Genomic DNA, 27,339 nt, shown 5'->3' with positions numbered 1-27,339 from the left:
CTGAATTTTGTTTCATATTACATTTTCATTTTGCACTTATATTTGGCAAGTTCAGTCAAATAACCGTGCATTAAGTCAACGGTAAATTTCAACAAACAAGAGGAAGCGCAAATAGGAGGATCAAATTTGGTCCTTTTCTTGTCATAACCCCGTCATATTTCCCCCAGTACTCCCGTCGACATGCATGCCTGATATTCTGTCGTTGTGTTTTCGAAGCATTTCGTTGGAATTGCGAACTGAAAATATAAAGGAGTATACATGAAATGGTAACTTTAGATTAGACTAAAATGTTTCGTACTTGGACTTGAATTGTCGCACATTCAGCAAATGGAATGTAAAATATAACAAGAGGACCATGATGGCCCTATATCGCTCACCTGTTATCATTGCACTTAAGGACAAGTCTTCAAGGTCAAAAGATCATAACAGAAATCAATCAAAAGAATTATGAGAAAATATAGTTGAAATTTTCTTTAAGTAACTTTAAAAACAAGATTTGAAAACTTTTTGTAGAGGTCCACCAGGCAATGCTACATGTCAAATATCTAAGCTCTTCTGGTTTATTTTTAGAAAATTTTGAAGATTTTTCTACGTACAATCAAGTAACCCCATGGGGCAGGGTCAATTTGACATCAGGGGTCATGATTTGAATAAATTTTGTAAAAGTCTACTAGGCAATGCTACATGTCAAATATCTAAGATCTAGGCCTTCTGGTTTATTTTTAGAATTTTTTTTAAAGATTTTCCTATGTAAAATCAAGTGACCCCTAGGGCGGAGTCAATTTTGACCCCGGAAGACAAGGTTTGAACAAATTTTGTAGAGGTCTACTAGGCAATGCTACATGTCAAATATCTAGTCTCTAGGCCTTCTAGTTTATTTTTAGAAAAATTTTGAAGATTTTCCTATGTAAAATCAAGTGACCCCTGGGGCGGGGTCAATTCTGACCCAGGGGGTCATGATATGAACAAATTTTGTAGAGGTCCACTAGGTAATGCTACATGTCAAATATCTAAGCTCTAGGCCTTCTGGTTTATTTTTAGAAAACTTTTGAAGATGTTCATATGTAAAGTCAAGTGACCCCTAGGGCAGGGTCAATTTTGACCCCCGGATCATAATTTGAACAACTTCAGTAGAGGTCCACTAGGCAATGCTACATGTCAAATATCTAAGCTCTAGGCCTTCTGGTTTTTGAGAAGAAGATTTTTTTAATATTTTCCTTTGTAAAATCAAGTGACCCCTGGGGCGGGGTCAATTTTGACCCCGGGGGCCATGATTTGAACAAATTTTGTAGAGGTCCACTAGGAAATGCTACATGTGAAATATCTAAGCTCTAGGCCTTCTGGTTTATTTTAAAAAAAATATTGAAGATTTTCCTATGTAAAATCAAGTGACCCCTGGGGCGGGGTCAATTTTGACCCCGGGGTCAATTTTGACCCCGGGGTCATGATTTGAACAATTTTAGTAGAGGTCTACTAGGCAATGCTATATGTCAAATATCTAAGCTCTAAGGCTTCTGGCTTTTGAGAAGAATATTTTTTAAGATTTTCTTATGTAAAATCAAGTGACCCCTGGGGCGGGGTCAATTTTGACCCCGAGGTCATGATTTGAACAAACTTGGTAGAGGTCTACTAGGCAATGCTTCACACCAAATATCTAAGCTCTAGGGCTTCTGGTTTTTGAGAGGAAGATTTTTAAAGTTTTTCCTTTCGGTTGCCATGGCAACCAGTGTTCTGCATGGAATTCAATTCTTTGAACAATTTTAAAAGGGGGCCATCCAAGGAACATCCCTGTGAAGTTTCATCAAAATTGGCCTGTTGGTTTAGGAGGAGATGTTGTTTAAAGGAAAGTGTGGACGGACGTACAACGGACGGACGAACGGACGGACGGACGGACGCCGGACGGTGAGCGATCACAATACCTCACCCTGAGCACTTTGTGCTCAGGTGAGCTAAAAATCTAACGTGCTATGCGATAAGCACATTTTCTTCCTTTTTTTTCTTTCCCTTTTTTACAAAAGCAAAAATATATTTTCAACGAAGGTCATTTGCAAATTAAACTGGAAACATTATTTGCTCGCAAATAACATAAATCAAATCTAGAAATAGATCGTTTTCAAGTCAAGAACGCAACAAACACATAATTCTAATCAATTATGTCTGTTTATGAGAGGTTACGAGATGTGCAAAACTTTTCACAACCGCAGCATTTTACGAAAAGGCGGTCAACTAGATAAAATCACCGGTCAGTCACAAGTCGTGAATGAAATGATAAACAAAGACCACATCAGCATTGCTCAATTCATGACTAGTCTCATGGAACTATCAGTGTGTTTCATCTCATTCACTAACTCTGGTAGTGTATGGAACTATTGTTAATCACATTATAAGTGTCAGAACTGCGGAACGTGATGCGGCTCTGTCACTTGCAAAATCAATTTCTCCCATCTTTATGCATTGATTTAACATTTGTAATACTATACTTAAGATAATGTGCCTGTATTTCAACTAAGCACACTGTTTTAATCTGCAATTTATTCCTTGGTTGGTTGTTTTTGGTTAAACGCCGTTTTTTAACAGTATTTCAGTTATATAACGGCGGGCAGTTAACCTAACCAGTGTTCCTCCATTCTGTACCAGTACAAACCTGTTCTCCGCAAGTAACTGCCCCACATGAATCAGAGGTGGAGGACGAATGATTTCAGATACAATGTATTTTATCAAATCGTCACGGAGAACATACGCCTCGCCCAGGGCTCGAACTCGCGACCCGCGATCCGTAGATCTACGCTCTCCCTATTGAGCTAAGCTGGCGGGCTTCTGCAATTTGTACCGGAGTAAAATAACATCAACTGTTTGTAGAACAGATAATTCTTAATCAAAGTACAATTTGTAATATTTGGCTATGATTCATAAAAAATATTAAACTTTTCATATTACTCATTGTAGCATATACTTCAACTTTTTTGTTTTGGTAGACTACCAACAGTAACTGAATAAGCGAAGCAAATAGACTAAAATCGTAAACAGCTGAAACTACAACGTTGTTTGTTTAATTTATTATTCAACTTGATGCATAATCTAAACAACCTTATAAAAACTAATAACAAAAACGTTTGTACATGAAATAGTTCTCAAAAATTCCAATGTAATAGTTAACAAATCTTTCAAATTTGTGATACCATTTTATCTGACTCCCATAATTAAAGTTGTCTGAGCTCTTCTTAAAGAAGAAAAATCTACTTTTATTGGCTTAATATTCTTTCTATATCGTAATGCTATGACATCCAGGGCTAAATCAAACTTTACATTGTATAAAACATTTTTGTCCAACCTTACAAAACTATGAACTTAACTGAAATTCACATCCAACGGAACAATTTGTTTTTATTTTAAAATGAATGTACAAATAAAAACGGAAAAAGTCATAATTTACTAAGCTCCGTCTAAAGTGTGGATATTTGCAAATAGCTTTTTTTGTACAGGTTTAATATATAAAAGAAATGTATCGTTCGTTCACCGGCTTTAACAGACGACAAGTGTTTTCTGAACGCTTAAATAAACCTATACTTAAATTTGTGAGTGACCTGGTACCTAATTTCACATTTTATCTACGTGGGTTCGTACAGTATCATGTCATGGTAAACCGTTATTAATATATCAACATCTTTAAAACATGTGAAAATTATAAAATACGATTAGCTTATAAGAAATTCTCGAAGGAAGGAAAAATCAATGGTCTACAAAGCTATTTTCAAAAATATTCAACAAAATTAATTCTAAAACCGTCTGGTGGTAAATATTTGAAATTACATGTGAATTAGAAAAGCTAAGTGTCAACTTACAATGTATTATTTTTCAGTGAAAATCAATTCTCAGATATAAATGGCAATATTTTCAGTCCAGTGAACGTATGCTTATTGAAGAGATTTTAATGCGTTTGTCCTTTTTAATGTACTCATTGAATTGTTGGCGTTTTAGAGTGTGTTTTTTTTTCTCAAAAAATCATTTATATAACTACATAATTAATCAAACAATTAAGTCGTATTTTAAATGCAGTTAAAAAGAGCGTTTCTCCAAGCTCCAAGAGAAAATTCATATTTCTCGCTCATGATATGTGTTAATGTTTATTTGTAATATATATTTAACTACTTGTTCAGTAGTGTTTTATTGTAACACTTGTAATTCTTGCGATGTACAATATTCCTGATATTTCAGTAATTCTACAAAAAAAATGCATCTACAAGAAAAGGTAAGTAGTTTTCCAATAAAGGCACCATACACTACTGCATGCACATGCCATTAAAAGGGTCATGAAATTGGCCTTAATTTTTTCAAACGTTTTTAACAGAGTTTTAACAGGTCACCATTTAAATTCACCCATTAGTTCTTAATATTTAATGGGATTTTCATGACCATAGTTTTAATGCCATACATTAGAAAGCCATAGAATATGTATGTTAAAACCCTGGCAAAATATACCTTGTTAAAATGACTTTGATGGCCATGAAAAGCTGCTTAAAATAAACCATTAAAATAAGTTAACAGGCTCCTTAAAACTCCGTGAAATTTTTAATTGGCATGAAATTAATTGCTATTAAAGAAATACCCCTTAATTCCCCATTAATTAGTAAGAACTAATGGGGCCATTAATTCTTTTAATACTATGTTAATGCCCGTTAATTATTAAAAAATTAATTAATGGTCTTATTAAATATGTCAGATTCAATTTTAATGGGTTCGTAATATTTTAATGGTATATCAAATTAAGGGCCATGAAATATGCCATAAGAATTAGACATCTTAAGATAATCAACTTCATACTTATTTTTGCCGTACTGATTTAAACTACGTATTACTACACGTGTAATAGTATTTATACATATGTACTGTTTTGTAAAATGCTAGAAGAATATTTGTTTCTTTTTTTTACTCTCATTATTTTGTAATGTAAACACATGTAACAGCCTCGTACATATTGTCATATTGTATCTTTATTCTGTCATATGTTCATATGAAATGAGAAAATAAATGGATTTTGTATTGTATTGTTTTGTACTGAGGAAGGTTTACAGGTACCGGTTTAATAGATCAAGTGACCATGTGGGTAGTTTTAACTATTCAACATTATAATATTGACCAACATTCTGACCAAGTTTTAATTGGTACAGACATTAGGCATCAGGTGTATTCAAAAAGCCACTGTTGATGACAATGTCAGCGCACAATGGGCAATCGCAACTTAGCTCTACTTCAGTACTTTGTGCTCAGGTGCATGCACTTAAACAGCTAAGAGCAAATGTTTGAGGGATTGCATCACAAGTTCCCCCCTCCCCAATCAAGCGTACCACACTCCTTGATTCATCGGAACGAAGAAGCGATTGATCTGCCTATGCCCCAAATGAATTTAAGTCATCTTCACAATCATGTGTACTGTTCACTTCTCTATAAATGTTAGTTTCTACTCAAAGATTGGAAAATTAATTTGAAAATCTAAACTGGTCTGAGCACATTTTATAATGTAAATTCCAAACCCCACCCTTTTTCTTATACAAATGCTAATAATTTGGACAGGAAAAACAAAAAACAGAGAAGTGGCATGCATCAATACATATTTACCTTTACCAAAATAATGTAGATTGATGTTATCAAATAAATTAATATGTTTTCATCCGACTTTCATTGAAATAAATCCGATTTGGCAAACATTTGAAAAACAATGGCATAACTGCATCAAGGGGAAATAACTTTAATGCAACTAAATATAACATCATGATATATTATAGATAATGTGTGCATAGTATGTATTTATTGTGATTAAAGTCCATTTTAGAACAATATGGGACTGGAATTATAAGCATTCAATGGGAGTGCAAGCCAAAAACCAAAAAAAGAAAATATAAGAATCACATTTTACAGAATGAAGGATTTAATGGGCATCACATTGCTATTAAGGGCCATTAAGTTTACTCTTAAATGAAATCGTACAGAACCTGAACATTTAATGGGCATTAATTCAATTTTAAGGGCCATAAATAATCCTGTTAAATTCAAAATATACAGAATTTCACTATTTTTTCAAAGCTATTAACTTTTTTAGCTACCAAACTTAATTTTTAATGACATGATTCATGGCAAAAAATGGGTGTTTTAATGGTATTTTAACATTTAACCCATTGATATTGTGAAACCTGCTAAATAAAGTGATGCAAGAATTAAAGGGGTTAATTAACGGTTTTTCCTATTTTAATGGGTATTTTACAGTTTAAACCATGTTTAACGGTATGTGCATCCAGTAGTGATATGAATCTAAAATGAGATTCGTTTTATATTTTATGCATTTTTTATTGCAGTTAAAGATATTATTCGCCAAGGTAATATAACCGGGAAAGGAAAAATTGTTTTATCACTTTAATGTTTTCAAAAGATCGGTTTCAGTAAGAATATTTGAAAAAAGTTAAGTAAATACATAGCAGATGCCAAGATAAACATTTCTATTGTTATTAGACGTTTTTACGCTCGAGATTTTTATTTTTAACAAATGATTATGAAAATGGCTATGGCAGATAAAATGAATAAAATTGCAGCAGAAAAAAAGATTTTATACCACGATTCCCAGTCACATTTGTCTACAAATTATACGGGATGCGGAACCGTAGATCACAAAATAAGTTCAAGTACGATGGCCTTTCGAATGTAGAAATAACTGTCTAAAATTTCTAGAGACAACTCTTGTACTTACAGTACTGATTGTTATAGATGATATCATTTAAAAAAAACAACTGTTTCTTCTCTCTCATAAAATCAATATCATTTCGATTAATTGAAAGATAATGAAGTAAAATCGTATAGACTGCTAATACCACAGCAGAAGAAACGGGGTATTTTTTATGGAAATTTTACAGTACCGATATATAGAATATAAAGCTCGCAAAATATCTTTGTCGAGTCAGAAGGCAATGTTACATTTGAAATATTCATATTATGTTTTAAATACTGCCAAATGTTGAATTTTTTACATAAACATGACAGAATGGGGCATTTTACATATATCATTATAATTCTTATTCATGAGTATATGTAACTCAAAATTACCAGATTATTAAAGGATCAATTTGGGATTGAGCTGGCTTAAAAATAAATAACGTCTTGTACTCCACATCATTGCTTTGACGTTATGTTTACGTGCCCTATAGTTGACTCGATGTGTTTAAAGTCCCATTATTTCTCAAAATCAGAGATTTTTAGTGCATAAAATTAATATCCGGTCGTGTGTACATGATGGTTTTAGAAGTCCTGTTAAACTGCGCAACAATAGATTGACTACCTACTATCTAAAAAAATCCGGTAGTTTCACAGACTTGTGTTTATTTTTATCTTCGCCGAGCCGAATTTTGTAAAGTACCGATTGCCTCCGTGACGCGAACGTTAATTTATGCAAATGAAATGTGCGTACCCAATATTGATGACGAAGTAAACACTCGTAAACAGAAGAAAATGTTTTCAGTAAGTTTATTGCGGATTTGTTGTGTTTTTACGAAAAACTAATTGTAATTAAGATACTGTGTTACTGTTCAATGGCTATTTACCATTCTTGCATCATGATAGTTAACAACATGCGGCATAAGGGTTTGACTTATCAGACAGAGCAAATCTTTGGTACTCGATCCAATCTTGTAAACAAATATACCGACGATATAAGCAGTAGATATAATAAAAAGTCAACTGCCGCAGTGGCCGAGAGTGCTAAGGCGCTGGTTCAGAAAACTATGTTTTTGTTAGGGCTGCGGGTTCGCTCCGAGCTGTGGACAATCTTTTTTTTTTCAATTTTTGAATTATTTTCATATTCTGTTAACGATATTATCTCAAGAATTATTGTCCTCAGCAGGGAGCGAACCCGCAGCCCTGACAGAAACAGAATTATGCGTCCTTCCGAGTTATTACGAACTGTCATCGGAAAGACCCGCCGATTAAATATGTAAACACTGGCAGTATTTTGTCATTCATACAAAACACTAAACGGCGTTTTGCGGCGATTATTTTTCGAAGGATAAAGTGTCAACATAGACCAAATATATGCTGTTTCTGAACCATATAGGGAGCAATGTTTCATGGTCTTCTTTCTAAGGAAAATAATGCTATTTCAGAGAAATGATGGGACTTTAAGCATTAGGCCTTGCAAGAATTAATTTGAGTTATCATATTATACTGTTATAGATGAACTGTAGATAGAAGGGAGCTGACAGAACTCTTTTACTGATATTGTATTGTTTTATTGCTCATAATCTACAGCTTATAATGTACCTATAAACTTGGCTTTTATGTATACGGTTAATGAACTTATAATGAGCATTGCATAATTCGAAATTGCGAAATAAATTCTCAAGAAAAGAACAGTTGCACTGCTGATGAATTAAACACTGATCTGTATTACACAGCGGAAAATTAGATAACATCCACTAAGATAAAACTTGAAAGACCATTCATTGCTCTTGCCAGCAAAAAAAAACACACACACACTGGCAACCGAATACAACAAAGCTGGTCTGTCTCTCGACTGAAACATCAAACACAGTTGTCGAACTGTATGTAATAGAAGCACCTTCTGAAATTTATTTTCATTACTGGACCTTTTCTGAGTAGCATTAATATCAAAAACTATTTTAGTAATTCCAACTTAAATCATTCATTGTGTAAGAAAAAGAATAAAATCCTGAATCAAAAATTTCAAAAGAAAATTCTGTCCAGAAAATTTAATATAATTAAATTGCTATAACGACTGCTTGCTAGAAAGACTATTATTAATATATCTGTATTGGTTAATATAATAAAAGATTATAAACAAATGCAATTCATATAATAACTGTAACCGTTTTTTACTGCTGAATTCTACAGTTGTCAATATAACGCTAAGGACTGTACCAGACTTAACGACCTAAATGCGTCAGTATCAAGGTCCCAGATATTTTACTTAGACAATAAGGTAATCGTCTGTGCAGTGAATCAAGCACTTTGTGAAACGGTCTGATCCATTTATACGACGGTTCCGCATCCCAAACTTGAAAAATCAAACTTTGGATATTTTCTATTTCAAAGGAAACTATTGATATTCTATGGATAAGTGGTAGTGATAGATATTTTGCGTCCGTTGATGAGATTGTATCTTTTACTGTAATACACTTAGGTAGTGAGTGTATGTCGTTATCTTTCTTCTTTCCTGGCAAAACATCCGACTGAAATCTATTTAATTTAGATATTTTCTATCTGTTCTGCTGACTTGAAATCAAAACAAAATCTCGAAATAAAATGTCCAACGAATCTTGTTTGAACAGAGGAATCCTATCTTACTGACATCTCAGTGGTCTTTATATTTTGTCAGGCTGTGTTCCTTGAACATGGCAATCTTTATTGGAACTTTGTCATTTTATTAAGGGCAATTATCTCCAGATCGCATGAGAACAACAAAAAAAAATAACATTTAGATATCAGGCAATTATCGCTATGTTTCTAATAAAAGGCTTTGAAACTTGGTTACTGAAAGATTATATGTTATGGAAACACAAGAGAACTAGTGATTTTACTATTTGTTTTCAATACAAAATTAAAAATGCATTAATAACGGGGTTCTGGTTATATTTAACGATGGATAAATATGAATTCCTACGTTGTATATTGGTCAAGAAGGTAGGAAAGTTTATATTACCGAGGCAGTTGGGTTCGATTCCCGACTGGGACATGTATTTACCGGATTTTGCATTTCTAAAATAGTTTAGAAACAAAAGTTAATGACCTTATATCTATAATATGACCAAACTTTAATTAAAAAAAAAAGATCATTTTTGGTCAAAAATCTTGAATTCCATCAAAAGTTTGAAATAAATTTTCATTCAACCAATATAATTTACATATGCAGGCATCATGAATGAACAGACGAACAAAGCTTACATAAGTTGTCTGTCATTTTGGACATTTTAAGTATCCAAATCTGACGTAGTTCTGCACGTTTGATAAACCGGAAGTAATAGCGTAAAGTCTTTTATCCGGATAACATAAAATAAAGCCTGCACTCGGTATTTGGAAATAAAAGTCGTTTTATAAATTATTGGCAAACCCTGAGTGTGTTTATTAAAACAGTAACGTAATTGTCTTTCTAAAAATAAAATATGATATTAAAACGTTTGAAACGTTAACTTATTCCAAACAATGTTTTAAAATCAGCATGTGATGTGCTGATATCCTTTATCATGGGCGAATATATCAAAAACAAGAACGCGGACCTAAGCATTTAATTTCACCATATCATAGACCATATGTTTATTTACGACTGTGAGGAATTTCATTAAAATCTACATTGTAGAAAACTTTCTATTCGCAGAAACATTATCAAAATTGTGATGACGCCATTATCAACACGTGTGCGAGATCCAAATGTTTTAAATCTGTCTAAAACTCAAGCACACGACCCTTTGTTCTTTATATGTCGAATTTTCTAAGAATATTTTGAAGTTTTGAAACATTAGGGTTCTGTCAAATTCTGCATTGAAGAAAAATGAATTTGGTCAGAGTTTGCATTTACAACTACCTTAAGAGCTAAGGAACCTAATTATGAAACAATTGTTCGGTCAGACTATTATTAATATATCTGTATTGGTTAATATAATAAAAGATTATAAACAAATGCAATTCATATAATAACTGTAACCGTTTTTTACTGCTGAATTCTACAGTTGTCAATATAACGCTAAGGATTGTACCAGACTTAACGACCTAAATGCGTCAGTATCAAGGTCCCAGATATTTTACTTAGACAATAAGGTAATCGTCTGTGCAGTGAATCAAGCACTTTGTGAAACGGTCTGATCCATTTATACGACGGTTCCGCATCCCAAACTTGAAAAATCAAACTTTGGATATTTTCTATTTCAAAGGAAACTATTGATATTCTATGGATAAGTGGTAGTGATAGATATTTTGCGTCCGTTGATGAGATTGTATCTTTTACTGTAATACACTTATGTAGTGAGTGTATGTCGTTATCTTTCTTCTTTCGTGGCAAAACATCCGACTGAAATCTATTTAATTTAGATATTTTCTATCTGTTCTGCTGACTTGAAATCAAAACAAAATCTCGAAATAAAATGTCCAACGAATCTTGTTTGAACAGAGGCGAATTTAATGTTAGTCTAATGAAATGGTCGTTAATTATCTTCACAAAGAACGGAAATTAAACAAATGCCTCATCGTGTCAGCAATCAGTTGTTTACACACACAGAGAAAAAGAGTGAGAAAAAAACTTTCAGACTTTCCAAGCATCCTTATCGATTTGACTGATCAATATCATAAATATATATTGATTTTTTTTTTTTTTTGATAGTTAAAATTATTTTTACTGGATATATACAAGGTAGGTCTATCAATAAATGAATGACGCGTGGTTAATTTAAATAAGATAAATTGTACTTCTTCGAGTGGGAGGATACAATCACGTTAGATTGGAAATGATTCGAAACAAACATTAAATACAGCAAGCAAACGCAACCACGCCACATACCACAAATATACGTTGTAGTGGAAAGATATAACAGATGGCAAAGTTTAAATACAAGCCTTTACGATACATTTTAATCAAATGTAAACCATATAAAAATGGAAGGAGGGAGAAAGAGGATTAGAGAAAGGAAGGGAGAGGGAGGGAGGTAAATATACCACCACAAACATAAAAGACTATTTACATAATCTATAAAACGATTCTGACAAGAAAAGTTGAAAATAGGGACAGCGCATTTGTACAATCAGTATATTTGTAAATGAAACTTGGGGTTTGGACTATATCCAAATTCAGCATGTTAGACAGAACGTTTAAAAAACCATCTCGTTGTGTCAAGCTCTATCTATCACAAGTGAACAAATATCCAATTATGTAAAATAAACTTAGTAATCTGACGTTACGTATCAGTTAACACACATACCAAAAAACTAATCTAAAATACGAATGCCTCTAAGGTCACGAATGGGTAAGTAACATGAAAAAATCAATTCCCTCGATGCGTTCTTTGTATGATTGTAGGTGAAAAGCATCATGGAATTGTACAATAGTCATCTCACCATCAGACAGAGTAACGTAGTGATTAACTGTAGAGACTCCAACCACCAAATTATGCCAATCACCAAAACTGCGCAATGTGTTAGATCTATAACCTCCCCAAAATATTTTGGGAGGACCAGGCCAGGATGAAGAATTGCTCTAAGGTTATTGGTGTGTTCTTTATCAATTTTTCTTGTCTTGTGTACTGTGGTGGTAATCTAAATACAAAAGTATATATATTCCTAAAGCGAATCGATGCCAACATTTATATATGAAATCAAAGCTGAGTGACGGCTTCGGTGCATTAATAATTTCTGCTTTCTTGAGCTACAACAGTGTCACCATTTTGATCCGATATAGATAGTCTCTAATGTAACTGGCTAAACAGAGACACCTATCACTGCTTGTTATGGTCGGATCTAAAACTGTCAAATACGATTGACCTAGTTTAGTTTACACAATAGACCATTGCGTTTTCTTTGTGATACCGCTTGTGGTCACTTGAAATTGGTATGAATAGAATGACAATAGAGGGAGGAGTTAGATGAAATTTATCGACAAAAACTGGAACTGTCCACATGAAGTATGAAATAAAGAATATCTGTAACAGTACAACCTTCATTTAGAACAGTTGTGACGAAATACAACTGTTTTTGCACTGACAATATATATATATTCTTAGCCTTTTTTAGTTCTAATTTGTGTAATATTAAAAAGTATCTGTACACAAATATAACCTCTTGAGACAAATATAACATGAAAACAGCAGTTTTCAGATACAATTCCGTCACCTATAAAGCAGTCTTTATTATTATTATTATTATTTGACATAATTCACATACGTTTTAAGTATTAAGATTCATTACAAGTCTGTTAATAGATTTAATACACTATTTTCTCAACACATTCCAATTAAACTTTTCACTAAATATGATAATTACTATACTTAGTTAAAAGATAAAAGAAATCCGTAATACTTTAAATGCGTCTTTGTGGTATTACAAAGTTATAGTCTGACTTGCGGGACTAATTAGACGCTCTCCGTTGAACTTATGTTTGATACAGTCAAAATGAGTTTTGAGACTGAAATTTGATTAGTTTGTAAATTATGCCAGCAGACATCGATATATACACTTACAGACGTAGGCCGAGTTAGCGAAATTAGATATTTTTTGGCAACGTAAGAAGAAGTATGGTAGTATACCTACAGATAAAGAAGAAACATTTCATATCTCTGATGATAATAAGCAGTTTCATCTTAAGATAGATATTTTCATTTTGCTCTAACTGACGAATCTGTGCTGCTGTTTCTTTATCGCCTAAAGCATCCTTGTTGATATAACGATAGATCTCTGTGACCTCGTATAATTCTTGAAAGCATGTCTTAAATAGAAATACCGTCTGAACTTAGACCTGAGCTTGGCTGATGTATATCATGATTATTTACAACAAAGTGTATACTGCTTTCAGGTTTTAATGCAACTAAATCTCAAACTAGACTTTGTACATGGAGGAATCCTATCTTACTGACATCTCAGTGGTCTTTATATTTTGTCAGGCTGTGTTCCTTGAACATGGCAATCTTTATTGGAACTTTGTCATTTTATTAAGGGCAATTATCTCCAGATCGCATGAGAACAACAAAAAAAAATAACATTTAGATATCAGGCAATTATCGCTATGTTTCTAATAAAAGGCTTTGAAACTTGGTTACTGAGAGATTATATGTTATGGAAACACAAGAGAACTAGTGATTTTACTATTTGTTTTCAATACAAAATTAAAAATGCATTAATAACGGGGTTCTGGTTATATTTAACGATGGATAAATATGAATTCCTACGTTGTATATTGGTCAAGAAGGTAGGAAAGTTTATATTACCGAGGCAGTTGGGTTCGATTCCCGACTGGGACATGTATTTACCGGATTTTGCATTTCTAAAATAGTTTAGAAACAAAAGTTAATGACCTTATATCTATAATATGACCAAACTTTAATTAAAAAAAAAAGATCATTTTTGGTCAAAAATCTTGAATTCCATCAAAAGTTTGAAATAAATTTTCATTCAACCAATATAATTTACATATGCAGGCATCATGAATGAACAGACGAACAAAGCTTACATAAGTTGTCTGTCATTTTGGACATTTTAAGTATCCAAATCTGACGTAGTTCTGCACGTTTGATAAACCGGAAGTAATAGCGTAAAGTCTTTTATCCGGATAACATAAAATAAAGCCTGCACTCGGTATTTGGAAATAAAAGTCGTTTTATAAATTATTGGCAAACCCTGAGTGTGTTTATTAAAACAGTAACGTAATTGTCTTTCTAAAAATAAAATATGATATTAAAACGTTTGAAACGTTAACTTATTCCAAACAATGTTTTAAAATCAGCATGTGATGTGCTGATATCCTTTATCATGGGCGAATATATCAAAAACAAGAACGGGTACCTAAGCATTTAATTTCACCATATCATAGACCATATGTTTATTTACGACTGTGAGGAATTTCATTAAAATCTTCATTGTAGAAAACTTTCTATTCGCTGAAACATTATCAAAATTGTGATGACGCCATTATCAACACGTGTGCGAGATCCAAATGTTTTAAATCTGTCTAAAACTCAAGCATACGACCCTTTGTTCTTTATATGTCGCATTTTCTAGGAATATTTTGAAGTTTTGAAACATTAGGGTTCTGTCAAATTCTGCATTGAAGAAAAATGAATTTGGTCAGAGTTTGCATTTACAATTACCTTAAGAGCTAAGGAACCTAATTATGAAACAATTGTTCGGTCAGATAGATATAGAAATTATTCCATAAAGCAATCCTCAGTAGAATATCTTCATCATGGAGCATTGTTGTAATCTTGTAATCAGGAACATTTTAATTAGCAATAATATTCCCCGATTGTATGATATATAACACAAACCCCGTCAATCAATACATAATTTAATTTCTGTCAAGGTTAGCGGTGCTTTGGAGATATGAATGTTGCAGGAAAAGTTTGGGGAAGAGAAATCTATATAAATATTCTCCCATTAGTACAGTTTGTCTTATATCTATGGCGTGTTCACATACCACAATAAATATCCGTCAAAAAATTCTATTTTCTAAATGACTGAGGTATTTATTTTTTTTAATAACTTTGATAATACAAGTGCAGCCAGGAGCAACTATACCTCAACATTTTATCATCGAAAAAACGTTATTGTATGTGTGTGTTCGTGCAGTGTTTGGAATACATTAAATAACAGGTCCTGTTATCTCTAAACTTCTCTTAACAATTAAATGTTCTTTAACAGAAATAACATGGTTCCTTCGAATAGCTAGTAGTTATGCAATTCAAATTAATAAGCATCAATGGAGCAATTTATTGATTAAGTATCAAAAAATTTACTTATGACTGTGACAGATTTAGCTGTAACAGTATGTGTTTTCCCAAAAGTTTCTTATCATAAATGTCAGTAGCGTTTTGTGTCTTGGTACGCTATATGGATCTGTAAATGTTCAAAAACAATCAAACATAAAATATCAGACTGTTTACCTCTATGTAACATATAATGGGATGTTCATAGATTCACGAGTTCTGTCTAATCCTGCTTTAGACATTGGTCTCTGCAGATGTCTTTTACTTGAACTAAAATGTAAATTCACCATAGGAAAGCTTACACCAACATTTTACCTAGGCATTCAATCTATCTAATTTTACTTAATTTTGCAACCGATTTTAGTTGAGTTTTGATATTTTATTTAACCTTCATATTGCATCGATGCAGTCGTTAGTTTCTTAGTTTTCAAACTTTATCTCAAACAAGATTAGAAAGAAATCATAAAATCTATGATCTTTTGCCGTTATATTTTACGTAGAAGAATAAAAGCTGGTTTTTTTATGTTTACTACTTGGATATTTACAAGATAACATACCGTGAAATTGCGCACCAAATATTACAGGAAACACTTATCAATTTAATAAGATGAACATTTGAAACATGGTTTATAAGTAATTCGAACTCATGATTTATCAGACACTAAATAACTGCCAATTTTACAACAGCCAAGATCCTGTAATTACTTGAAAATATATGTATAAACATACTGAAACAGAACGCAAAATTGTGAAAATATACGTGTGTCTGTCAACAACATCAACAGATATCGATCAGTTTTTCCTAAAGACATTTCTTAGATTAAAAAACCACTCCGCAGTAACTGTAGAACTGTTGTACGTCTTCATTTAATTACAAAATCCATTGGTTTCCAAAACTTATCATATACCTTTTACTTTAAAGTTATATGTATTATCTGGAGTTTTTTCCACTTTACTTCATAGTATTACACAGTTCCTTCTATAAAAGCACAAGCGTCGAACAATCGTATCCATACACATGTAACTATGTTCTTACAGCAAACGCCATTATTCAGTACTGATATTTTGATAAGATGCTGATAAAAATAAGCTTATCAATGTACGTATTCTATCTCTATGTAATAACACACCTTGATAACGTAATTTTCAGTGACTTTACATGTGATATTAAATGCTAAAATAATGATGATTATCTGTGGTAATTTCTTGGACGAAATATGTTACTTACTTATCACATTATCACAGAAAATCAAAGATGTTAAATTTGGAAATCTCTGAACGATATAGGAATACTCTACCTAAGTTTTTGCTTTTATAACGGCAGAGTTCTAAAAAGCAATATGTTGCAAAAACGGCAAATAAAACAGTATTTTTGTACATAATACACATTCTGCTGGACTGTTCGTATCTGATAATAACTATATATTTGATAGTGTTTGAAATATCCTTATAATTATTTTACAGTACGGTAACCCTCTATAAATAAACTATAAAGAATTTACTTACTTACTTACTTACTTACTTACTTACTTACTTACTTATTTGTTCAATTTACCTAGGTTATATTCATTATATGCACGTCTGAAACAACATGGAAAATCAAGTCATATTTAATATATATGCTATTATAATGTGTAATATTATATTACAGTAAAAGCTGACATGTGTTTTGATGTTCTAAAAAGTATTATTTAAATGTTATTAAAAATATTATAGTCTAAAGACATGCACAATGCACAGAAACCATTCATAATTTGTATATTTCGTATTTTGTGTTAATTGTAAATTTAAATATTTAATGTTTTTGGTGAGTTTATATAGGGCTGTTCTTTATGAAATAGTTCAATACTATTTCGTTCTTCAGTAGCAGAAAGTCATGTGTCTTAAAATGTTGACATTTACTTTTTTAAAACGAGTTATGGTGATTCTTTAATGCTACAGATATATACGACAATTTCGGGTAATTAAGCAGCCAAAAGGAAAAGTATCCATGAAAATGGCCTTATCCTAAAATATGTTAGATAGAATAACATTAAGAGAAAGAAAACTTAAAAACTTCATTAGTTTTCTTAGAGGTTATCTTAACATGCTCTGAAAGGGTAAAACAAATCAATCATGAACATGCTTGGCACAGACCCATCTTAAACAGTATCTTCGGATATTAAAGAGAGAAACACTAAAGAGTAGCTGAGAAATACGCTAAATGACGCACAGAGCATGGAAGAAACAAACATACTCCGGGTGTTCATGACATAGGATCAACACTCCTAGACCACGATTGACAAGTATATGTCACTTATTTCCATGTCATCCGCTTAAGCCATACTCAGTTACATTTTGTTCTTTAATAAAAGATTAAGAAAACGTTTCTCTAACAGGATGTCCGATTTCTTTTTTATTCTTTTCGCTTTATATTTACAGACAACTGCAACTTTGATGTATTTATTAAATTATGCGCTGTAAATTACAAACTTGCGTAAATATAGTACAGTAGTTCACCTAATTTTCGTATGTTCACCAGCTCATCTTTACTCCTTGTTTAAACAATTTGTTTAATAGAAATCGTACTTAAAAAAATTTATTGTTGTATTTACAGATGATTAGATATACAATTTTCTCCGAAAGTTATTAACAAAATGCAGCATCAGCTATCATTCGTTTCAAAGAAATAAAATCTATTTGAAGAGTAACAGACCCGGTTTGACTCTGAGTTTAATGAGATGTGCGATACAATTAACGACAGAGTCTAATGAAATGTGCAATATCATTCTTTACCTTTTCATTAACCGAGAAACAAACGCAGTTAAATGTTATCTCATTTTGACAAACGGCAAATTTTGAGCTGCACATGCAAGTATAATGAAAACGATTTTCGACTGATTCCAAAATGACATGCACCATTTGCTTTAAATTACACTGGTATTCGAACAACATGTAAGTTTTTTGTAAAACAAAGTATATAATGTGCTTAATGTATTGATTTTAACCCTGGCCAAATAACTCAGATATATAAAATGAAATACCGACGTCACTTAAATAGTAAACTTATTATTAATGATATCAGTCAGGAAACGTGTAAACATATGACAATTATCTTGTCCAACATCATCTCCAAATCTTTGTACAGAAAAGAAGTGTTTATTACTTTACAATCACACTGGTTTTTCTATCTGAATCTCGAATACAAGACAATTTAAACATTTCGTTTCAGCAGAGATGCATTGTGCATGCAAGTAAATATTATAAGATTCTTTCACTGGTTGTAGGTGCAGATGGGAATATCCGGCCTCGAGGGTAACTGTTTAGGCGGTAACGAGGTTCCTACCGAGTTACCGCCTAAACAGTTACCCGAGAGCCGGATATTCCCATCTGCACCTATAACCAGTGACAGAATCTTTTTCTTGCATACCGATATCAACATAAAATAATGAAAATAAAATCAGTCGAACGGCTTTCTTTTTAGAACTATTTCTTATAGCAGTGTATTTAAACAAAGCGCGGGAAACCAACGTCCGTAAACAGGAAAGACATCATGACGTTTCAAAACAAATAACAATGTTTAGTTCCGGTTTTGTTTTAACAGTTCAGCGTAACGTTATGAATTTTTGATAAAATAACGTGATTTGAATCGAGAAATATACTATCAGGAACCAATAGGAACTGTCAAGGTATTGAATTTTTATTCCGTTTTTTAAATAAAATATAAATTACTACATAAATCTTCTACATATATATAGTTCGTAGTACGTCATTTACAGCACGAGAGTCATCTTACACCCTGGGGTGTAAGATGGATTTTTCCAGCACTAGTAAAAATACCTGAAATCCCCGTCTGGTATGCAAGAATTGAACAATCTGTTTAAACACTGTCTATTTAGAGAATAGCAAGGTCTTTAAAATTTGCATTTAAACTTTACCAGCTTTGACTGAAGAATTAAACAGAAAATGTGTTTTACTAATGTTTAGATCCAAAATCACGATACCGCCTTGAAAACAATCAGTATCATGCGACTAATGTGTGGTTGATATAATTACTAATTTAGACTCTAATCATTGACGCAATCTTTCATTCTATAAAAAAATCACGATAACTTATGTTCGCAATTTCGATTCATTAGGAAAAGAACAGACATAGCAGAGTAAATCTTAAGGATCGTTTAGTTTGTTTGGTATAATATCAATAAAATTAATAAATAAATCACATTTTACATCTTGAAATGCCTTAAATTAACGTAAGCATGAAAACACGGCCGTTTATAATTAGCTACGTACAAACCACTCATTGGTGAATGTAGATAACTCGTTATGTACAGAGTACAAACTACTGTACTAGAAGGATGCTTCTTACCATGTCAATATATGATTTTTTTGTTGTTGTTGTTTTTTTTTGTTTTTTGTCAAATATCTCTAATAATTATATTATAAAGCAGCTATTAAACTGAATCAAATATTTTATTTATCTTATATCATTATTAATTTATATCATATATGACTTGTGATATGATTGTGCATATATGCTGACATGAATTTCTTATAAGTAGATATAGACGATGTATCTGCCAGGCAAAAACTTCTTAATTAATTTATTTATTCCATGCTTATTTATTTCAGTTCGACTGTGAAAATGCTTGAGGTTAATTTCGATCAATTACCAGGCAGGCTTCTATTCAAATCGAATTATGAATTGCAGTGTTGTGGATAGGTACTGGTCAGGTGCGGCGTTCTATTGGGCAACTGAAATGTTACTTTCACTTCAATCAATTTAAAACGTTGAAAGCTTTTGAGTTTTTAATTCACTGAAAACATGTCCAACGCTATAAATAAATAAAAGATGAGTTTAAAACATTAGCTCTAACAGTTTGGATTGTAACGCATTTTATTCTCATCTCGCTATTAAAGGAAATCATTTACTGCTATATATAGCTATATACTAAAGATTTCTTCGTAAACTGAAACTTTAAATTTTCTCTTACAGTCCATTTAATATATAACTTTCAGTGAATATACAAATTTAAGGGAGAAAAATACATCTTGTTACTTAAAAGTGAAAAATACCAAATACATATGAGCCGTGCCATGGGAAAACCAACATAGTGGGTGTGCGACCAGCATGGATCCAGACCAGCCTGCGCATACGCGCAGTCTGGTCAGGATCCATGCTGTTCGCTAACAGTTTCTCCAATTCCAATAGGCTTTAAAAGCGAACAGCATGGAGCCTGACCAGACTGCGCGGATGCGCAGGCTGGTCTGGATCCATGCTGGTCGCACACCCACTATGTTGGTTTTTCCATGCCACGGCTCATATTTCATTAGGATAAATCTCTAACATGTAAGATCATTGTCTTTCACTGCTAAATATGAGATCTTTGATTTTCAACAATTGCATCTGGCTCTCATTTGATGACATACACTGTTTATTACAACTAACAAATATTCTATTTAAAACACATCATAACAGTTAGATAGAAACTATTATTTAAAAATAATCTGCCTGCATGGCTGAAATTGTTCTTTGTAATATTTTTCTCTAGTAAATGTCATGTAAATGTTCTACATTAAATATTTATTTAAAGACAGCGTCTTCGCAAGTTTATTTCTGAAAGAATTAGCTATTGTTGAGATTGCTGTTTCTTTAGATCTAAAGCTGTCTAAAGAGACTTGATCAATTTCTTTGTCTTAAGACATATCAATATCAGAGACTCGGAAGAAAGTTAAGATACAAATGTCTTAAAATAAGTCAGATGTTGCGGTATAGTGATATTTCCAAAGTAATATATGGTGAAATATTGTTCTTTTCTTTGACTATGCAAAACATGTAGCATAAGGAATAGTCATTAGTAACGCATGTTGGTCTTACTTGTTTTTAATTTTTCAGTGTTTTACAGGTATCCCTTCTACATCATGTTTTTTTTTTTTTTTAGCCCGCCCGCTTAGCTCAGTAGGTAAGAGCGTTGGTCTACGGACCGCTGGGTCGCGAGTTCGATCCTCGGGCGGGGCGTATGTTCTCCGTGACTATTTGATAAACGACATTGTGTCTGAAATCATTAGTCCTCCACCTCTGATAATTCATGTGGGGAAGTTGGCAGTTACTTGCGGAGAACAGGTTTGTACTGGTACAGAATCCAGGAACACTGGTTAGGTTAACTGCCCGCCGTTACATGACTGAAATACTGTTGAAAAACGGCGTTAAACCCAAAACAAACAAACAAACAAACATCATGTTTTTACATTGTTTACAGGTAACAATTCTAATCGTGGCAGCTCATTACTAGACCATGATCTATTACAGGTACACATACATATTTACTAGCTAGTTTCTAGTTTCTTAATTTGTAAAAGGGTTATTCCTCGGACAAATAATTGTAATATTGCAATAGTTGTACCCTATGTATGTGGCGTTATGAAATAATTGTCTAACTTTTAATTGTGCCGTGCCATGGAAAAACCAACATAGTGGGTTTGCGACCAGCATGTGTCCAGACCAGCCTGCGCATCCGCGCAGTCTGGTCAGGATCCATGCTGTTCGCTTTTAAAGCCTACTGCAATTAGAGAAACCGTTAGCAAACAGCATGGATCCTGACCAGACTGCGCGGATGCACAGGCTGGTCTGGATCCATGCTGGTCGCAAAGCCACTATGTTGGTTTTCTCATGACATGGCTCAATTGTCTTTCATAACATTTACATGTTCCTTAGAACGGTTTGATGATATACTTTTATCAGTGTCTTATACCATTCTTTCAGCTTAGAAAATTGATGAAACGAATTTATGTGAACAGTGACACACAAGAAGTAATCCATACTAACTCATCAAATATTAAGACGGCATTAGGAGATTATCGCATACGTGTTCACTGCATAAAGCATGAAATCGAACCCTATACGACATTCTTTTAAAAAGTCAGACATAGATTTTCTATTCATAAGGCAAAAATTTGTTTCAGTATCCCCCCTCCCTCCCCTTACATCCTCGTATTCCATACTTCCAGACTATTTCCCTTCGTCTACAATATTTCTAGACATTTTCTCTTCGTCTTATATACTTTAAGACAATTTGTCCTGCTGTGAACTTTTAAGTTGCTAGGTTCAGTAATATTTGTAGACAATTAAGCTGATTATTTGTTATGCAATGCAAGAGTGCGAAGTATAGATAATTTCTAACAAGGTCTTTGTTCCATTGTTTGCCATTTCCTTCGATCACTATCATAAATGTGATAAGATCTAAAGAAGGCTGTATAAGAATACTTTGCATAAATCAATTATAATACTGGTTGTCAAGATATTAATCTGTGATTTCATTGGTTGAAAATCATAAATTGAAAAGAAATAAAGCAGCATGAAAAAAAGGACAGTTAGTTAGTGGACATCCGCAGAACAAGCGTATTATACTTTAATGTTTAATTTCTTGTTAGTTCGGTTAACCGACGTTGAAAGTGACACTTAATTTCTTATCTAATTATATTAACTGGATAACCAGTGTTCAAAAGCTGACTACTTATTTTGTTATAAATGTATACCTTTTGTTAATTTGAACTATTGTGGATAAATAAATATAGTAAAATTGCACAGAAACGTGCGTTCTACATCCCAGAATTGACGGCATCACACATGGCGTAGAAACCGGGTACAAGGAACTTCTATGTTTACTTGACTTTCCCAGTACCGTCACAAAAGCGAGTGGATTATTCTACAAGATGAGTTATATTCCCCAGCGAAGTGAAACACGTCGTACGGATAACCGACATTAGAATACTTATTATAACGTTTATTATGGACTAACCAAGAAGTGTTCGAAATGTGGACTATTCCATCCATTTAGTGAATGCCGTGCAGTGATGGCAATTTGTAACAGATGTCAAAAGAAAGGACACTACGGTCGGGTATGTAGAAATTCAAAATTCAGTTGCGTCAAGACAGACAAAACAAGACATCGCGAGATCAGTTGCATTTCAAAACAGACTGATCCTAGAAATTTCACTGCCTTTTCACGGAGTTGGGGATAGTTACTTAAAAGAAAATTCAACAAACACGGCAATCCGTAAGCATAACGGTACAATAAAACGCATGAACAAATTACGGCACGAAAACGAAAGGATGAAAAGTAAGATAGAAGCAGTCAAACTAGAGAATTCCAACCTAAATGTCAAGAACCAAAGATTACGGGACAAAAACGAAAACTTGAATGCAGAAATTGCAGAAAATCGTTCAGAATTGAAAAGTAAAATAACGGAAATTAACGTGCTTACAGCAAAGAATAACTGTCTTATTGATAACGTGAATTCGCAGGATGAGCTACTGTCAAAATTCAAAAACCTGCGCTCAGATTATGAATACTCAAATGAAATAATCAGTGCCATGAAAATGGAAAGAAATAATCTGTTAAAAATACAAGATGAATTAAGCAGGAAATCGTGTATATCATATAACCGTTCAAATCTGTATTGTGACTTTAGTCAAAAATTCAATGATCTGTATGAAATCATTGACAATCTGAAGGCAGAACTGTCCGAATCAAATAAAGGAAATCTTGAACTACAAAAACAAATTAATGAATTCAGGCACGAGAACCAACCAGGAAACATCAATAAGCACCAAAAACAAAGAGGGACTTTCTCAGACCGCCCATCACGTGGATTTTACGCTAGAAGAGGAAGACGTTAAAAGTGTAAAAGAAAACAAAACACACAGCATTCTATTAATTTTAATTAAATGTAGACAGGTACTCCAATATTTTCAGCAAACGTATTTTACTGTAATTGTTTATAATATTAGACACTAAACGGGAACAAACAACATAATTATTTTTCCCTAAAATTCGCTTACGTGAGATGAAACTGCATTTTCACGGAGTGAAAATAAATATCGGAGGGGCAAGTGTCCTGCTGTAAAATTTTAAGTTGCTAGGTTCAGTAATATTTGTAGACAATTAAGCTGATTATTTGTTATGCAATGCAAGAGTGCGAAGTATAGATAATTTCTAACAAGGTCTTTGTTCTTCCTTCGATCACTATCATAAATGTGATAAGATCTAAAGAAGGCTGTATAAGAATAATTTGCATAATTCAATTATACTGGTTGTCAAGATATTAATCTGTGATTTCATTGGTTGAAAATCATAAATTGAAAAGAAATAAAGCAGCAGGAAAAAAAGGACAGTTAGTTAGTGGACATCCACAGAACAAGCGTGTTATACTTTAATGTTTAATTTCTTGTTAGTTCGGTTAACCGACGTTGAAAGTGACACTTAATTTCTTATCTAATTATATTAACTGGATAACCAGTGTTCAAAAGCTGACTACTTATTTTGTTATAAATGTATACCTTTTGTTAATTTGAACTATTGTTGATAAATAAATATAGTAAAATTGCACAGAAACGTGCGTTCTACATCCCAGAATTGACGGCATCACACATTTATTATTTTATGAAAGACTAAAGAGAACTATTATATTCCACAACGAGACTATTGTTCGGAGATAAGAACAATACAGATAGTTTCACTAAAGTAGATCGTGAATTTTCTGGCCAAATGTAACAATCGATAGCAGGAGAATTGTAATTATCGCTTATATCATTCACCGGTGGTATGGTATATAACAAAAATCCCCATTATCTAGGTACAATGCAATTCTTTTGATAGTTTATAGGGTACTAAATCTGTCTTTGAATACGGCATGAAAAGGCAAGAGTAAAACTGTTATAAATATTAACGCCTATAAGATGGTTTACTTTATCTGAATTACATTACCATGCCACAGCAAACATATTATTTGTTACTGTCTTTAAAGATATGAAAATAGATTTTTGTTCAGTCTTGATGATATTTACTCTGTGCATAATTTCTTAAAGTACACAAACCAAATCCGATTTGTTTGTCATGTTTAGTCATTGGCAATCTCTTTGTTTCTTTTATTTTCCATAAAAATATCGACTTTTATGTATGAATGGAGCATATTTAAGTGATTAGAATATTTCATAGCGTTGCAAATGCAATTTAGATTTTATGTATTGCTTGATAATAGAAAAAAAGAAATATAGTCTACATTGAACAGTTCATTGCATATCAGTGTTGTCTCTTTAAAAAGCTATCAATGAATTTACTTTTGATTTGAATTTCAAGTACAAAAACACGTGTAACCTATGAAAACGTCAATTTAGTACCATAAGAAGTCTCAAATTATGTTACAAAAATAGCAGACCTACCCATTTCGTCAATATCTTTAGCCATGTAGAGCGATACTGTAACCAAGGCAACACTGACCAAAAACAATATCCCGGAAATTAGGGCTACAGCACGTGCAATACGCTTTCTTTCCCTCTCCTTTCGGTCTAAAAGGTCAACTTCCTTTTCAGTTAAGCTTGCAATAGGAGCAAGAAAAAATTCATCAGCTGTTTCTATTTGAGATGATAAGATTTCTATCTTATCAAATTCATCTTCGCTATTGACGTCCTCAAAACTATTGTTATAGGTGATCACTAACATTTCCCAGCATTCACAGCTTATGTCACGCCTGACATATTCTGTAGTATGTCTCAGATTGACAGCAAAAACTAATAAGATTTATAAGAAGCAGACCTTAAATAATCCAATCGTGGATTCCAATGTGGTTTCCTATCCTCCATGTACTTAAATATCCTTTGTATAACGCGGAACATTCTTTAGTAAACTACAACATGATTTCAGTAATCAAAGTCTTTTTCGAAATTTATACTCATAGTTTCATATCATTTTATCAAATGAGTTTGTTGTGACTATTTCTAACAAACTCCAACAAAAGTTTTTAACACACTGCAGCCAACTATTCCAAACTCTCTAAAGACATACAAAGCTAACTGTCAAATTCCAATATCCACAGCTACACGAATACAGAACAAATCAAAATCACCCATAATTATATTATTAATGTTATATCGTACCGATGGTAACATTTCTGCTATCTATAGAACATCTAAAATGTCATGGGACTAATGCTCATGATCTTAAACGTACGGTCCTCTAAAGCAATAACCTCTAGGCACTCCGAAGCTATCAAAAAAGAAAAGAAACTAATAAATAATTCAAAGAACTGTCGCTCCCAGAGTCCAATAATTTCTCCATAATAGTAGGAAAGGCTTTATTAAATATCCTAAATGCTACATAATACTCCCAGGATGATCTGTCTCCATAGGCCAATAGCGTACGTGTGTTTCATATTGCAATGTTTACACATCAAATAATATCGTAAGAAATTACATAGTACGATACTGTAGAGAATAGGTACACATTGCCAATGCTTGTAACTTCCTGTTCTTTCAGTGTGAGAAATGTTATTGCCATATAAATGTTGGCTGCGTCAGTCATGTAAAACAGTCCGGTAAAATTTCTATAGTGTTAGTTCATTTTAGTTTTTCATTTTATTTTTAAACAATATCCAAACATATATTTATTTATGCCTGTAATTGAATTTTACGATGCCGTTTCCTGAATTAGAACTTGAACATATAACTCTTGAAAATATCTTAGATCAATCATTGTTTGAGATGAATAATAATCATTTTGTTTGTAATTTAATGAAAAGATGCTATTTTACGTAAATCAGGCAGAAATACCAGTAAAGAAATTAAAATGTAAATTTTCGTCGAGAAACCTAGTTCCGATTAAATCAGTTTCTCAGACACCTTGTGGAAACTTGAAGATGAAACAATTAGGCTGCGATCCAAGAGAAAAATGAACGAGCTGCAGAAATATTATTTGAATGTTCCTCATAAATCAGTTATTTCATACTTCTCCAATTAAACAAATACTTGCAACTCCTGCAAAATTATTGAACGCTAGAAGAATTTGTTAATTATATCAAATGTTATTATCCTTAGAACTGATATACCATCATATGCTTTGTGGAA

The 27,339-nt window shown here is 32.7% G+C and overlaps 1 protein-coding gene across 1 annotated transcript; it reads right to left on the bottom strand.

Moving 5' to 3' along the window:
• Window positions 1-5: 5 nt before the first annotated feature.
• Window positions 6-27,339, bottom strand: LOC123561592 (uncharacterized). Its single transcript, XM_053553074.1, has 2 exons — window positions 25,660-27,339; window positions 6-236 (listed from the first exon to the last, which is right to left on the bottom strand). The coding sequence occupies exons 1-2, from the start codon at window positions 25,937-25,939 to the stop codon at window positions 142-144; spliced, it is 375 nt and encodes a 124-aa protein (XP_053409049.1). The 5' UTR covers window positions 25,940-27,339; the 3' UTR covers window positions 6-141.

Source organism: Mercenaria mercenaria, chromosome 10 (assembly GCF_021730395.1).
Source record: "Mercenaria mercenaria strain notata chromosome 10, MADL_Memer_1, whole genome shotgun sequence".
NCBI lineage: Eukaryota > Metazoa > Mollusca > Bivalvia > Venerida > Veneridae > Mercenaria > Mercenaria mercenaria.
This window is presented reverse-complemented; position numbering and strand designations above follow the sequence as displayed.